The 17386-nt window shown below is 45.2% G+C and overlaps 1 protein-coding gene and 1 long non-coding RNA gene across 3 annotated transcripts in view; one reads left to right on the top strand and one right to left on the bottom strand.

Annotated features, from left to right (window-relative positions):
- LOC128633558 (CUB and zona pellucida-like domain-containing protein 1) overlaps positions 1–17016 on the bottom strand; it is a 153430-nt gene extending 136414 nt beyond the window's left edge. Inside the window, exons 1-5 of the mRNA XM_053682537.1 lie at positions 16656–17016; positions 15802–16193; positions 14427–14671; positions 12781–14220; positions 7948–7973 (exon numbers count right to left, since the gene is read on the bottom strand). Of these exons, the coding sequence (XP_053538512.1) occupies positions 14428–14671; positions 15802–16193; positions 16656–16856 (837 nt within the window). The 5' untranslated portion in view covers positions 16857–17016 and the 3' untranslated portion in view covers positions 7948–7973; positions 12781–14220; position 14427. The remainder of the gene's footprint in view (positions 1–7947; positions 7974–12780; positions 14221–14426; positions 14672–15801; positions 16194–16655) is intronic.
- On the top strand, positions 2511–6658 carry LOC128633563 (uncharacterized). Of its 2 annotated transcripts, none has more exons than XR_008396965.1 (3): positions 2511–2700; positions 4276–4437; positions 5550–6658. It is a non-coding gene; the product is annotated as an uncharacterized LOC128633563 (long non-coding RNA). The 2 variants fall into 2 exon arrangements; XR_008396964.1 differs by lacking the exon at positions 2511–2700 and adding an exon at positions 3443–3740.
- Positions 17017–17386: the final 370 nt, after the last annotated feature.

Below are 17386 nucleotides of genomic sequence, written 5' to 3'. Positions count from 1 at the left end.
CTGACTGTAAATCATAGTCAAGAAACAATGCTCCAAACTCCAAGGGTGGATTTATATTTAAGCAAATGTATAGATAATGTGTCAAAATCTTATTCAGTTCAAAATGCCTTTATCTAGACGAAAGTCTTCAACTGGAACCTCAAAAAGTTTCTATTTTTTAATATTATGTAATTTAATGAATGGGTTGTTATATTATGAAAACTACCTTATATCACTGATCTAAAACTTTTTGAAATGAGCAAATATGGCGTTTTTCTCTAAAATAAAACATTCCTCTCAGATGTGGTGCAATGAACATGAACACTGTGGATTATTTACTCTCTCATTCTTTTTTTTTTCACCGTAAGACCTTGTGATATAAAGCATTGCTCAACCATAACTTTTGCTGACCTATTGACAGATATTAGATTTTAGCCCTTCAGATAAAATCACCATCAGCCGTCACTGCTCTGAATTATAACCCCTTCCTTTGTGCATGCATGGAGTGTGTTAAATAATAATCTTTCTGACGCATGCCCTTTTATAATCTGCCACCAATAAAACCCTTGTGTGAATGCTGAGCTCGTTCCCATGAACAGCACTAACTACATATTTCAATAAGGGCACCCCTCTTCAAAAATAAGACCTTTCAGAAAATAATCGAAAAATTGTTCAGCGTAGGACAAGGACATTTTTTCCCCCTTGTATATTCAATTAATAAAATGCAATGAAAACAAAAATCATTTCTAATAACTAACTGGAAACACCTTCATTGATTATTAAAGCTAAAACAAATATAGCTCTCTTCAAAACATGTTAAAGCTTATTAGCCAATGAAGACACTATACTGTATCTCTCCCAGTCAAGAAATGGAGAAAGTTGTCTTCACTATGAAGAGAGACAGTAATTTTTGAACTCAGATATGTACCTCTATGTTTAATTTACAATTTAACATACATCTTTGTTAATAAAAGGTTATCCATAGAACACACATCACACAAACACAAGATCCTGGTCTTTTTAGAACTTAGAGAAGGACAGTCTGGATCTGAACCAGGGTGAATTATGTGGTGCAGCCTGTTGAGGTCTGGAATGCAAAGACAGCTGACGTAGGGGAGGTGTGTGAGAGAACCTCAGGACATGAATACAGCATACAAACAGAGACCAGTGAGAAGAGAGTTGCAGAAGTTTGCAGGATCAGGTGACTGATGTGATCATCTATAATCACACAACAGTTTTTAGGGTAAGGGCGTAATATGATATGACTGAAAGGCCATCAAGTGGTACTACATACTCAGAAAGATTACATCTATCTGTCTGTGGTTCTAGTAGAAGTACTTCTGTCTTGTCAGTTACTGAGAAGAAATTCCAGCATCCAGTGTCTAATGTCATTCACACATTCCGCAAATTTATTAAGCTGATGTCTGTCATCTAAGTCAACAAAGGAATGGCTTCAGAAGAAGAAGATCATCGGTTTGGAATGGCCCAGGCCAAGCCCAGATGTAAATCCTGTTAAAAACCTGTAGAACGACTTTAAAGAGTTCTGTGCACAGGAGATCATATTGCAGTTTGATAGATCTAGATCAGGCGTGTCCGATCTTATCCGGAAAGGGCCGGTGTGGGTGCAGGTTTTCATTCCAACCAAGCAGGAGCCACACCCGATTCCACCTGTTTAATCAGTTGATCTTGGCTTGGAACATTTTTGCAATGAAGTGTGTAATAAAATTGCCAGATGACGATGTGCTACCTCGGTAGACTCAACTTTAGACTCAAAATCACTGAGTGCTGTATTACAAGCAAAATGTGCTTTAATTAAGTATTAGTTAAGGGGTGTGCATACTTATGCAACCAGGCTATTATAAATTTTTTCTTTTCTTTAAGATATTTTTGTCTTGTTTACCTCAAGAGAGAGATAAAGAGAGGTTGGTGAGGGAACAACTTTTTCTAGCTGCTATAACATAATTGAGAACATCAACTAACTTGATTTGTGGCCATTCTACAACATTAAACCTAACAATAAATAGATAAAAAGTAGGACATTCTTTAATAAATGAGGTGGTAACATCACACCATTCTGTTGTTGTTGTTGTTGTTGATTTCCCTATGACATAGAGTGTTTTCTTTATTAAATTTTATCAACGTTCTGTGTGAACAACGAATCTTGTGTTTGTCATTTCAGCTAGTGTTGCTATAAGATTTTCATTGCTAGAACTGTCTTCTCATAACCAGTGGTATCTGGTGGTGTAGCACAATACGTTTAATCTACTGCTCTACAGTCACTTTCTTTTAGGTACTGTGTATATATAAGTTCTTCAGATTTTAACAGATAAATATAATAATTTTCTGATCATAACACCAATGACACCACCTTGCTTGCCTTTAAATAATGCTTTAATAGATGAAGCTTATTCAGATTATTAAGTGTTGGTAACTCGTAAATTGGTAACTCGGGTTTTTGGATGTTTTTAACGTCTCCTTTTGTTACGCCACGGCCAGCAGATGGCACTCTGGCACGGCTCCGGACTGGTCACATGACTTTGTTCTGTTTTCATTCGCTTTCTGCCCGAGTTCTAGTTTCTGTTTGAGGATGTCCTTGATTTAACCCAGGTGTCTTTGGTTTAGATTAATTATGTTGGGTATTTAAACCCCTCGGGTCTATGCGCACGTGGCGCGATATTGTTTGAAGCTGAGATACCGTTGTGAGACGCATCAGCCTTAACGGTGTAATGTCTAAGTTTAGCATGCTAAGCGGTCTTTGTTTTCATGTCCTGTTTCCTGCCTCGACTCTAGTCTCATGTTTTCGTGCTAACTCCGTATAGGCCGCGTTCCCGTGTTTGCTTGTTTGTTTAATTGATTTATTAATAAAGACAGTGCTTCTGCACTTACTTCCTGTCTATCCCTCTGTTTCGTAACACCTTTGATCAAAATCTGACGTTTTTGTCTTAAATATATGACTTATTTATGAGTCATTTACTTAAAAGTCTGTATATAAACACCACTGCAGCAGTTCTAGCAATACATTTAGGAACCCCTTGTGTATAAATAAAGGAGAGACCGTGTTGACGTATTTGTTTATAATGTGGTATATTTTACATATTCAACATATGAAACCATTTATGAAATAAAATTAACGCAGCGTTTTTGTAAAAAAACAAAAAACAAAAAAACAAACAAAAAAAAAACACCTTATTTGCTGGGTTAAAATTAACAACCCAACTTGATGGGTTAGTTTAACCCAAAATGTGTTCTGTCCTATAATTACCCAACTGTTGGGCTAAAAATACCCCACTTTGGGATGTTTTTAACCCCGTGTTTTTTTAGAGTGTAGGACAGCAGGGACGTTGTGAATGTGTGTGCTTAATAAAAACCATTAAGTAATTATTCAATAAGATATCTGCTCCTGATCTTGTTTTTAATCCTTCTCTTGTCTGTGTCGAACCCCCCCCCCCCCCCCCCCAAAAAAAAAAAAAAAAAACACCAACTTATTAGTACATTAAAGAGTATAAATTTAGTTTAGCCCAAAATGTGTTCTTTCCTATATTTACCCAGCCATTGGGATAAAAATAACCCAATTTGGATATAAACGGGGTATATAACCAGTTACTATGTATAGCTGGCAATGTTTCATAAAATAAACACACCAACCAAACAATGCAATAATTTATTGATAACAAATAATCATTCATACCCAAAACAATGGAGTTCTTCAGCAACATTTAGCAGAATGGTTGCCAATCAGCGCACAGATGCAGCAAGACACGGTAATTATAAAGGAATTATGTATGGAATTATGTAAGGAATAACTGATGACAATTGTTTAATTATTAGAAAAAATTGCACACACCGAAGTCGTAATATGGTAATGTGCTATTTTCTAATAGAGTCAATTATTCCGCTAATGGTCTGCACTTATATGCTGCTTTTTTGTAACCTTAGCGGTTCTATAAAGCGCTTTTCTCATTCACCCATTCACACACACACACACACCAATGGTAGTAGAGCTGCCATGCAAGGTGCTAACTTGCTATCGGGAGCAACTTCGGGTTCAGTGTCTTGCCCAAGGACATGTGGAGTCACGTGGGCCGGGAATCGAACTGACAACCCTACGATTAGCAGAGAACCTGCTCTACCACCTGATCCACAGCCGATTATACCATGACATTGTTCAGATGTTTTATTTCAAGACATTTGTCAGGTTTCTGTCCTTAAAAAACCTGGGCGCCGTCTTTTTGTATATTTTCGCTTTCTCTAACCCAAAGATCACAATTCCTAACACTAAATTTCCTGTTATTTCAGTTAACTTGGAGAAACGATACGGAACTGTAATGCAGTCAAGGCCTGACTGGAACTACTTCAGCTGTGCATTTACTGAAAAATAATTGCACACCTCAGAACGTCTGTCAGCCAATCAGAATTGAGAACAGAGCTGCGGTATAAACTTGGTTACAGTCCAGTCCAGTAAGTGGCATTAATGCACCTTTCAGTTTGATTTAAATTGCCTTTATTGAAAGAGTAAGATATTATATTTGATAAGAGTGAGTATCATATTTGATCATCCCTGCTTCTCAGTTGGAATACTTATACCATGTACTAAATGTATGTACTCATTTTCTAAACTGTGTCCTTCAATTTGGCGAAGCAAACCATCACAAAACTCCTCCTCCTTCATGCAGGATACTGTGGGTAACATTAGCTGAAAAAAGTGTCCACGGATCCATACTTCGAAACTCTACCAGAAATACTAGACCATCCGGGTACCTTTGGGATGGGCTCTTAGTTGTTTTTTTTTTTCTCACAAATTGGTATTATTAGCATAACATGCAGAAGGCAGCTCTTCAATTAGGTCTCATTAATTTCAGCATGCCTCCTTTCTATTTTCTCGTCCTCCTCTATCCTGTCCATCTCTTTCAACCATTCATCCACACTTAGCCCATGCAGTAAATCAAAATTCACAACAAAATCTGACATTTCGAAATACTTTATTTGGCACAGTAATACTGATGTAATGAGGTCACAGGTGTGAGTTTAAAGGGTAGTCTACAATGGCTTCGAATGCGGCTCAACCAATCACAATCAACAACCAAAGCTCTGTTTAATAAAGGAGATTTCTCTGCAGAACTGAACTGTCAGCATGCAAAATAATTAAACACACATACACACTGACACACTCATGCACTTCCTATTATACATTGCACTTCTTCTACCCAAATTATGACAAAAGACACACTTCCTACTTTCTATTTGACTTCTTCTGCTTGACTAATGACATTAACCCCATACACAAGTGCTGCAGTCAGCAATTTTCCATAATTCCAAGTTCTGATAAAACTCAGAGTGAACTTTAAAAAAAGAATGTGATACAAAATAATATTTTGATTAAAATTAATAAAATCAATAAACATCTATAATAATCTTTTTAAATAAATGCCTCTATTATATGCATACATTTAATAATTTTATCTTTTTTTTTTTTTTTTTTTTTACATTTTGTTGATGCTTAGATTCTTAAACTACATCACAATATTTCCATTTCATTTTCTAATCATTTTCTTGTTTTCTCTTGAATTCAGAAGTTTACAGGAACATTTTATCTGCAGATTTACAGAGAAATGCATCCGAATGAATCAGGAGGAACTTCATCGTGCAGCAAGACTACGATCCAAAACACACTTCCACCTCAACACAGGACTTCATCAGGGGGAAAGTGGAAGGTTTTAGACTGGACACGTCCATCACCAGACCTTCACCCAACTGATCAGCACCTCACCTCCTGAAGAGGAGACTGAAGGGAGAAACCCCCGAAACACACAACTACTGAAAGAAGCTGCAGGAAAAACCTGGAGAAGCTTCACAGAAGAAGAAACCAGCAGTTTTGATGTTTCTATACTTTTGCTTGCCTAAAATTTGAATGGTCTGATACAAAAGCTTCTATGTCTTATGTTGTTTAATACGTCTAGATGTAAATAGATGTAAATAAAAGCTGAAATCCTAAACTCTCAAAAAAAAAGAACAAAAAAAAAGCTGTGATCTATCTGTTATAATTAAGATCTAGGCACTCCAAATGCAAACTTTATTAGTACATAACATCTTACCTTTTAACTACGTACATTTTTAAGTAGAATAAAATGTTCATTTTGCACGTTTGTACAACAAGGAACAATTAATGTAAATAAAACATGCACAGCACTGAACAAATCTGTTCAGCTGTATTAAATACATGATTTATTCATGGTAAGAGCGAGCTCGACTATTTAATCAGTTCAATGTGAACAGTTTGAAAATATTCTAAGTGCATGGAAAGATAAAGGAACTGAACTGTCAGGAATACTGATGTATGTATGTTCAATATGTCCGAGGCGGATTTACTGTGTCATTTTAAAATAAATATGAAAGCTAACAAAAAGGATATTGTCAAACGGACTGTTTCTGGAGGCTGAACCCAAAAAACGTAAACGTGTCTTGTAAACCAAAATATTTCAATCAATAAAATGAAATGCTCTGGAGTTGTGGCAGTTTATGAATAGGAGTTTAACATAACGGAAATTGCAAATTACTGAAATGCACAGTAGGTACTGTGATGTATATATCCCCTGTGATGCATTTCTGCATTATGGACCTCACCTAAATTTAGATCCTTGTTACAGTCCTGCTTGGCATCCAGTGTACACCTATTCAAGTGGCGATGTGGGCATGATCTAGACTGGGTGGTGTTAGGGTGTTTTTAATGTAGACAGCACCACCATGCATTGAGACAACTGGAAAACTCATGCATCATCATTTCTACAGTAACAGCTCATTCCCAGGGACACACGAACACTCCACATTTAAAGATGCGTGTAATCGCTTTTACGGTGAAGTTTTCTGTAAGGAGACATTGTAAGGGTAAAAAGAGAGGGCTGGTGAGGGAACGACTGCTTATAGCTGCTATATCGTGAGTGAGAACAGAAACTAACTTGTTTATTTTTTATTTTACGCAATGTTAAATGTAACTGTAAATGTATTTCAGCCATCACAACTGAGTGAAATTGTGAGCTTTTATAGATGGGGATGGAGTGGGAATAGGTTTGGTATACTTGCTCTGATAGACACGGACAGATATAGAAAGAAGAGAAAGCTGATGTTTACGAAGGAGGATCCCTCCTCATAGCAGATCTAGACAGTGGTTCTGTGGAGGAGGAGGGTAGGATACGGAATTTAGTAGCGTGCACAGGCGTGCCTTAGGCGGTAAGTTGGTCAGGATTATAAAGGGTTACACTGGTGGGAAGCATGGCTGATAGGCTGTTACATGGCTTTGAGGGAGCCAATCAGCACTCAGACAGAGTTTCATGGCTGAACTGGGAATTTAATAAATGGGGTAGTAACAGTAACTCCGCCTCATTACACCATTCTGTCTGCTTGTTTTTTTACTACACAGAATGTTTATTTTTCTTACATTTTATTATCAACCTCTGTGAACAAAGAATCTTGTGTTTATCATTTCAGCTAGTGTTGCTATAAGATTTTCATTGCTAGAACTGTCTTCTCATAACCAGTGGTATCTGGTGGTGTAGCACAATACGTTTAAACTACTACGCTACTGTCACTTTCTTTTAGGTACTGTGTATATATATATATATATATATATATATATATATATATATATATATATATATATATATTGTCGCGACGGGCAGAGATCCGGCGCACACAAGAGGGAAAACGCTCCTTCTCCAACTGCCGCACCGGCACGACGTGGGCAGCTTCCTGCCGAACATTCCGCCAGCCGGAAGGACCGCCGCGGCAGGGCGGGACTGACGCGACTCCGGCCAGCGATTGGCGGATCCAACGGGGAAGTCCCACCACTCAGGCGACGGCGGAGGAGGATAAAAGGGCGCGCTTCCGGCCGGGAAGCGGAAGAGAATATCGTAGCGTCAAGACGGACTCTGTGCGTGTTTGCAGCGATTCGCAATCTCCGATCACGACGGTAACCTCACGCCCCACGCTAATCTCTCTCTCTCTCTCTCTCTCTCTCCCTCTCTCCAGGAGGCACAAGCGCGGACGAGACCGCCGGATAGTGAGAGTCGCACACACGGAGGACGCCGGCCCGGGAAAACCCCCGCCCTGCCTCGGGAATCCCGCCTCCGCCACGAGTAGACTCCGCCGGCCGTCACGCCTCCACAAAACCCCGCACTCATCCACTTATAACCCATTCACCTCACCCTAGCCACAATAAACCACCGCTTGCAAACATCCTTCTGTCTCCTGTGGGTCTGTACGCCGCCCTTCCCCGGGCTAATTCCTCACAACTGGTGGAGGATGCGGGCAAAGTACAGACCCGCCTACCACACAAAAAAAAAAAAAAAAAAAAAAAAAAATTATAAATAAACCCGCGAGAGAGAGAGGAAAAAAAAAAAAAAAATTAAAAAAAAAAAAAAAAAAAAAAGGAACCCCACAAAATGGACCATACCCTGCAACACCTGCTGGAGACCAGCCTCCAGCAGCACGCCGTGACACAGCAGCTCGCCGAGAGCCTTCAGGTCGCCACACAGACACTGATCGCCATGAGGACTGAGACCCCCGCCGCCTCCATGCCTCTCCCCGACGCAACCAGCGAGATCCGCCGCCTACTACCCCCCCTTGGCCCCGAAGAGGACCTCGAGGCGTACTTCGAGACCTTCAAGAGTATCGCCCGCCGGGAGGGGTGGGACTGTGACGACTGGCCCCGTGCCCTTGGTCCCCTGCTCACGGGAGAGGCCTGAACAGCCTACTATGCCCTCGAGCCAGAGGAGGCCACGGACTACCTGGCGATGAAGGAGGGAGTCCTGGCGTGGTGTGGCCGAACCCCTGGCCAGTCAGCTACTGAATTCCATCGTTGGGTTTATCGATCAGATGCCCGACCATGTTGCCAGATGAACGCCCTCATCCGGATCACCAAACAATGGCTCCGACCGGATCGGCATACCGCCTCGGAGGTGGCGGAGAAGGTGGCGGTCGACCGTTTCCTGAGAGCGCTACCCCGGGCAGAGAGACAGGCCGTGGGGGCCCACGCCCCAACTACGCCCCAGGAACTCCTGACTGCCCTGGAGCGAACCTTGGCCACCCTGGAGCTCGACTCCGGGGAGCAGCAGCACCTCGATCGGCCCCTCGGTGCCCAGGGCCCCCGGTCCGACCGCCAGACCCGGCCCCGCATCTGGAGGAACCCCCAGAGGGCGCCCACTTGTGAACACCCCCGAGACGAGCCCATGCCTACAGAGCCGGAGAGGGAAGCCGCCCGGCTGCTTACAAAACCATGGCTGGCAGGCTGCGCCCTCCATCAGCAGCAACCGCCGGAGGCGCCCTCCGTGACGGTGTGGGTCGAAGGGAGACCGGTAACCGCCCTACTGGACACCGGGAGCACGGTGACCCTTGCCCAACCCTCCATCCTGCCTGAGGGGCGCCGCCCAAGCGGGACGCTTACCCCTCAGCTGAGGTCCAGATCCGGAGCGAAGCCGGCACCTGGCCCATCCAGGTCGGAATCATCCCCGAACTCCCCGTGCCCCTCCTCCTGGGACGAGACTGGCCAGGATTCCGGGTGGTACCGAGAGCCGTGCCCCGGAGACCGCGGCGGCGGGGGAAGGGGATCCCAACCTGGCCGGCCTACCTGGCCCAGGACGACGGAGAGGCCACCTCAGAAGGTAAGACCCCCCAAACTACTAACCCTCTGTCGTCTGTCTTTCCCCAGGTAAACCGGGAGGGGAAGTTCGGCCGGGAGCAGAAGGAGGACGACCGGCTGAAGCACCGCTGGGCCCAGGTACGGGTGATAGAGGGGGTCGACCAGAGCCCAGACCTGAGGCTCCCCACATCGTACTTCCTCGTCCGAGGGGGGCTCCTGTACCAACGGGCCTGCCGCCGCGGGGAGCAGGTGGACCTACTGGTGGTGCCCCGAGCCAAGACAGCCATCTTATTACACCTAGCCCACATCCATCCCCTCGGCGGCCACCTGGGGGCCCGAAATACCCTGGAGAAACTGCGGGACCGCTTCATGTGGCCCGGGATGGACGCAGAGGTCCGGGCCTTTTGCCAACAGTGCCCGCAGTGCCAACGCACGGCCCCGCGGAGGCCCCCGCCGGCGCCCCTGATACCCCTGCCCATCATCGGCGTCCCGTTTGAGCGAGTGGGCATGGATCTCGTGGGGCCCCTACCCAAGTCTGCCCGGGGCCATGAATACATCCTGGTCCTGGTCGACTACACCACTCGGTACCCTGAGGCGGTGCCGCTCCGCAAGGCCACCTCGCAAAACATCGCCAGGGAGCTGGTACTCCTCTTCAGTCGAGTGGGGATCCCCAAGGACGTGTTGACCAACCAAGGTACGCCTTTTGTCTCGAAGGTAATGGCGGATTTGTGTCGTATGTTACAGGTGAAGCACCTCCGGACGTCCGTCTACCACCCCCAAACCGACGGGCTTGTTGAGAGGTTCAATCAGACCCTCAAGCGGATGCTGCGCCGGGTGGTGGACGAGGAGGGGAGGAACTGGGACCTCCTCCTCCCCTACGTACTCTTCGCCGTTCGGGAGTGCCCCCAGGCGTCCACGGGCTTCACGCCCTTCGAGCTCCTGTTCGGGCGGCGGCCGCGGGGATTGTTGGATGTAGCCCGCGAAGCCTGGGAGGAGCAACCATCCCCCTTCCGCTCCGTCGTCGAGTACGTGCAGGACATGCAAGCAAGGATTGACAGGGTGGGCCCCATCGTCCGGGAGCACATGCTGGCGGCGCAGGAGGAGCAGAAGAAGGTATACAACCGCCCCGCACAGCCCCGGGAATTCCAGCCGGGGGACCGGGTCCTCCTGTTAGTGCCCAGCAGCGCCTGCAAGTTCCTCGCCCGGTGGCAAGGTCCATACACTGTCCTCGAGCGCCGGGGCCCAGTCAACTACCGCCTACAGCAGCCCGGTAAGCCGAAGGACGAGAAGCTATATCATGTAAACCTGCTGAAAAAGTGGGTGGAACCAACCCCGGTGGTGTCGGCGTTCGCAGCTCAGGACTCGGACCGGGGCAAGGGTACCTTGGTCGGCTTCGGGGAGGACCTCACCCCCGCCCAAAGACAGGAGCTTACCGAGCTGATTGACCAGTTTGCAGATGTGTTTTCGGCTTCCCCGGGAATGACTCAGCTGGTCCAGCATGAAATCAAGACTCCTCCCGGTGTAGTGGTGAGACAAAGGCCATACCGTGTCCCCGAGGCCCGGCGCCAGGCCATCGAGGAGGAAGTCAGTCGCATGCTGCGGGACCACATCATCGAGGAGTCCAGCAGCCCCTGGTCCAGCCCCATCGTCGTCGTGCCGAAGCCGGATGGAAGCATGAGGCTATGCAATGACTTCCGGAGGCTGAACCAGGTGTCGGAGTTTGACAGCTACCCCCTCCCCAGAGTGGACGACCTGATCGAGAGGCTGGGGAGAGCCCGATTCATATCGACCCTGGACCTCACCAAAGGCTATTGGCAAGTGGCGCTTGCACCGGAGGCAAGGCCCAAGACAGCCTTTAGCACGGCCACCGGCCACTGGCAGTACCGGGTTCTCCCCTTTGGGCTGCACGGGGCGCCCGCCACGTTCCAGCGGCTAATGGACATCCTCCTGCGACCCCACCAACAGTTTGCCGCGGCCTACCTGGACGACGTGGTCATACACTCCTCCACCTGGGCTGACCACCTGTTCCACCTCAGGGAGGTCCTGAAAGCCCTCCGGGAGGCCGGCCTGACGGCGAACCCAAAGAAATGCCACCTAGGGCTGACGGAAGCCCAGTACCTGGGATACCGCATCGGACGGGGAATGCTGAAGCCCCAACAAAAAAAGATCGAGGCTGTGAAGGACTACCCATGTCCGACATCGAAAAAACAGGTACGTGCCTTCTTGGGATTGGCGGGCTACTACCGCAGGTTCGTGCGTAACTTTTCTGCTGTAGCCTCTCCCCTCTCAGACCTTACAAAGAAGGGCTAGCCAGACCAGGTGAGGTGGACAGCCGATGCAGAAAGGGCCTTCCAGGCCCTAAAAGAGGCCCTCACCAGCGCGCCGATACTCCGCAACCCGGACTTTGACCTCCCGTACATACTGATACATCCCGTACATACTTTGACACTGTACATACTGATGCTTCCGAGACCGGGCTGGGCGCCGTCCTCTCCCAGACCTTCGACGGGGAAGAACACCCAGTCCTCTACATCAGCCGGAAGCTGTCCCCGGCCGAGAGGAAGTATGCGGCGGTCGAGCGGGAGGCACTAGCAATAAAATGGGCCATCGAGGAGCTGAGATACTATCTGGCGGGCAGGCACTTCGTCCTCATAACAGACCACGCCCCCCTGCAGTGGATGGCCAAGGCGAAGGACACCAATGCCCGGGTAACCCGCTGGTTCCTCGCCTTACAAGACTTCTCCTTTCAGGTTAAGCACCGGGCGGGGCCCAGCATGGTAACGCGGATGGGCTCTCACGACGAGACGCCCTCTGGGCCCACCACCGAGCGGCAGTAGGCTCGGAGCTGAGGGGGGGGTACTGTCGCGACGGGCAGAGATCCGGCGCACACAAGAGGGAAAACGCTCCTTCTCCAACTGCCGCACCGGCACGACGTGGGCAGCTTCCTGCCGAACATTCCGCCAGCCGGAAGGACCGCCGCGGCAGGGCGGGACTGACGCGACTCCGGCCAGCGATTGGCGGATCCAACGGGGAAGTCCCACCACTCAGGCGACGGCGGAGGAGGATAAAAGGGCGCGCTTCCGGCCGGGAAGCGGAAGAGAATATCGTAGCATCAAGACGGACTCCGTGCGTGTTTGCAGCGATTCGCAATCTCCGATCACGACGGTAACCTCACGCCCCACGCTAATCTCTCTCTCTCTCTCTCTCTCTCTCTCTCTCTCCCTCTCTCCAGGAGGCACAAGCGCGGACGAGACCGCTGGATAGTGAGAGTCGCACACACGGAGGACGCCGGCCCGGGAAAACCCCCGCCCCGCCTCGGGAATCCCGCCTCCGCCACGAGTAGACTCCGCCGGCCGTCACGCCTCCACAAAACCCCGCACTCATCCACTTATAACCCATTCACCTCACCCTAGCCACAATAAACCACCGCTTGCAAACATCCTTCTGTCTCCTGTGGGTCTGTACGCTGCCCTTCCCCGGGCTAATTCCTCACAATATATATATACACACAAGTTCTTCAGATTTTAACAGATATAATTATTTTCTTATCATAACACCAATGACACCACACCAGCTTGCCTTTAGATAATGCTTTAATAGAGGAAGGTTAGTGAAATTATTCAGTGTTTTTTTTTTCTTCCCATATTTATTTATTCATTTACATGTGATTCATTTTCATGTGATTCATTTACATGTGATTCATTTACTGATTTGCTTCTCTTTAAATCCAGTTTTAGACTGTGATATTTCAAAGGTCTTTCCAGATTATTACTTGCCACACTATATGAGATAACCCCAGTCAAATTGCCTGAATCGTATAATATAATTTGTTCACCATGTTAGGTTTAAATCCTCTAAAAACAGATTCGCAATTGAATAACATTATTCTGTTCCAATTCACATCCTTCAAAGCATTGACATGTTTTGTCTACTTTCACAATTGCCACTACTGTATTTTAGCTAGTTCTAGTTTTACCTCATCCTATGCTGTCTTGTAATTATTATATTTTAGATCAGCATTGTAATAAATTATTTCACAGTTTTTTTTCTTTTTATGCAAACAAAGGAAAACAAAATTAAAAAGTACAATCACCGGAAAAACCCCTCCCACCGGCTCATCATGGCTATCCAATAACTATCGCTGGTTATATAGATATTTTAAAACCCAACCACAGGCACAAAAATTTAAGTAGGAAGTGTCTGTGTCTGCCAAAAGAAGAGAATTAAATCTCCAAGGCGATGGGATAAGTTTATAAAAAATAATCAATCCTCGAATAGGAACGATGCACCTGGGAGAAGAAAGAAAACTTTTTTAGAGAGGGGTTACGGAATCTTCACGGATCAAAAAACCGTTCTCACACATAAAATCAGAAAATGTTTTAGACATAGCAGATTGATTCAGATTACGGGGATTAGACGGTTCTAAATTTGGGTCAAAAACACAGTTTAAATCTCCCCCCAAAAATCAACAGGTGAGTATTTAAGAAAGAGAGATTGCTCAACAATCTATTAGCAAATTTATTCAGTGTTAACTATATTTAAGTGATTAATTAATCAGTCAGTGTGAGTTCACTCCTTGTCCTCCGTCTTGGCCTCAGCCTCCTCTGGACCTGTAAATAAATAAATAAATTTAAAAAATATTGAATACACAATAAGCCTGCTTTTCTGTTTATCACATTTTATGATACATCGCATCCTTAAAATGTCTGTCCACTATATTGTGTAGTAAACAGAATTACGGGATTGTCTTCTACACTTTTTGCATAATAAGAGTCTTTCAAAGTCCCTACTCAAAATTCACAAGTTGTCCTCTGACCTTAGAGTGTGATTGGCCCAAGGGTAAGAACCTCAGTGTGGTGATCAGAGCTAGTGCTTCGTTTCCCGCGATTGAGGCATCCTTGGCGACATCGTGAGTTGTAGTCGTTGTCAGGGCAGATAATGACATCACACTTGAGGAACACCTGGTTGTGTGTGCGCAGGAACTTGAATGCGCTGAAGCTGAACTGAGCGAAGTAACGATTTCCATTTCTGTATATGTTTACCGTGTTGTCTCTCCGACAGCTGAAATGATAAAGACAAAAATAAATACATCATTGTTACATGAACTGTCTAAATAGAGACAGCACATAGCAAGCACTGGTCTTAAAGAGTTCATGGATATTATGACACCTTATACAACTTCATTTACATTCCTAGGCAGCTTTATAGGTTACAGATGTCTACCAAAGAGAGAACAACTACCTGTACAACAAGGAATAGGATCTATTGTGGGTAACAAAAACACCTCTCAGAGAAGCTGAAGGGTAAACAGTTCCTGATTGAGGTTTACTCAGGAGAGGAAATCAGGGCTGGTGTAGGAAAACCTGCTGGAGGGGTAAAAGTCTATGATGGTGTTTGAACTGTTTCACTGATGTTTACAGTTGTGATCTGCTATTGTGAGTGCCCCGACCATAGACACACAATCTAGGGGTATTTGAGCAGTGAAAAGAAACTTCTCTGAAGAGCTGAAAGACTTAACGTGTAACCCAGTATCAGCATAGAAAACCATCACTAATAAGACATACTGATTCTAATTTCAAGGCACCTGTGGAGCCTACACTTGGGAACTATCAGTAGACTTCAGCTCAACCTTAACTACAATCATTACTGATCTCTTCCACTACATTTTCCCAACATACTATGCCTGCCTAGTTGGATCTAGGGATCACTAACTTCCTGACTCGTAGGAGATAGCAGGTGGGGCACTCATCTTACTGGAATAACTGCAGTTCACATATAGGACTAACAGGTCAGTTTATAATGCAGCTACATTACTTTATTACCTCAGTTACATTATAATGGGGTTACATAACCTCCTCCAACTCCTTAAGCCTGAGGATCCTAGTGTTAGATGCTATTTGTTGACTTTATCTCAACCTTCAATGAAACCATTCCTGTATACAACTCACTATGCCTGACACAATGTTAGCTTATCACTAACATCCTGCTTGGTAGGGGGTAATAGTTGGGCCAAGTGTAACACATCTTGAAACCCTGACAATCAACTACACACTATTGTTTGTGTTGCCTTTAAAAAGTGGATCCATTGAGGTATTGCTATTGGTTTACAGGGACAAGAATATGTGTACCAATGTTGCTTGTGTCAGTGTACTTGTTATAGTTGTCCGTGAGTGTGTGTCTGTGTGTTGTACCCATTGCGTATAAGGTCATAGGTGCGGCTGCTGTAGTCGTGGTTTGGCGAGGCCACACAGGAGTCCATGAACAGGTGGAGGTTTGGTTCGGCTGGAGTTAGCTGCACCTGCACGTACAGTTGCTGATTGAGGTTCACTCGGTACGGGGAATCGGTGATGGGGTAGTAAAAGCTGCTGGATGGGTAAAAGGCCATGGTGGTGTTGAACCGACCCGTTCCAGTGATAGCTGCATTTGTAATCTCTTTGGCCTCATAAAGAATCCTGACTGAAGAATTACGCTCCATCACACATCTCACAACCAACGGGAAAGCTGTATCATTTCGGGTGATCTCACCCGACGTTGACTGAGCTGCTCGCACATTATTGGTGTAGATAATACGTCCGTTCTCAGTCTATGGGGAAGTGCACATAAATACGTACATATAAGTGCATATAAAATTAAGCACCATTAGCTAAAGTTTGACCGACAACACATTTATCCTCCAGAGTTGCAATGTTATTTTCTCATTTTCTCGTTAATTTGGTCTCCAATTCCCACCCACCATCCAGTACTTTGTTATTTAAAAATAACAATAAATAAAAAAACAACAACCAATACTTGTCTTGTGTTTTTTTTTTTTTGTCTTACTATACTAACCTCTCCAATAGGGTTTTTTGACTGATGGTACACAATTTGGCCAAATGTTTCTGGACACCTGACCATCCACAAACTTTTGGCCAGATATTGCATTGTGGGTAATTCAGTACCCGAGAGTGTACATTGTGCGGTTCATGACATTACCCTACTGCAGTGCATTGTGGGATTTCACTGGATCACTGGATGTTATGTAATATTGTATAAAGTGTAGTGTTACCGTTCTCCCGGTGCTGCAGCTATGGAGACGGAAGTTGAAGGTGACATAGTAGTTGTCAGTTGAAGCTCTGCAGCGATGGTCATCAAGATAAAGGTCGTACCAGCTGAAGCCCAGTGAGTCCAGGTAGGATTTACGGATGGCAATGTTCATCGAGTCAGAGGAGCAATCCACACGGGCTGCAGGACATTCAACGTTTGACATAAAACTCTAAACATGCATCTAGTTATTGTGTTCTTTGTATTTCATTACCAACCTCTATAGTGTTCACTACATAGCCATGCTGAGTCCCACTAGTCCAGGCCATGTCTTGTAGTGAAATCCCAAATTCATTAGCAATAAAAAAAAAAACAATAATAATAATAATAATAATAATAATAATAATAATAATAATAATAATAATAAAGCTGCAAGCAGCATTTTCGGGGGCCAAGCACCCAGACTCAGTGAGCCTCATATTTACAGACATGCTACAATTATTGGTTAAGGAATCACAGGCAAAGGGATTCAAGTATGATTTGTATTTTCACAAATTTGCAAGAGTGCTATGGGAGAATGGTTTTGAATATCAAAGTTCCTTTGATAACTTTTATTCAGACAACTCTCAAGATGATGTGAGTCAAATTTGGTGAACATTGGACATAATTTGGAGAAGGAGTTGCGAAAATGGCACTTAGACGTGAGCATTTTTTAGCATGTGAATGTTACTTTTGACCAGTAGGTGAAAATTTGTT

This window comes from Ictalurus punctatus, chromosome 9 (genome assembly GCF_001660625.3).
Source record: "Ictalurus punctatus breed USDA103 chromosome 9, Coco_2.0, whole genome shotgun sequence".
Lineage (NCBI taxonomy): Eukaryota > Metazoa > Chordata > Actinopteri > Siluriformes > Ictaluridae > Ictalurus > Ictalurus punctatus.
Note: the sequence above shows the minus strand (reverse complement) of the source record. Positions and strands in the feature narration are given on the sequence as shown.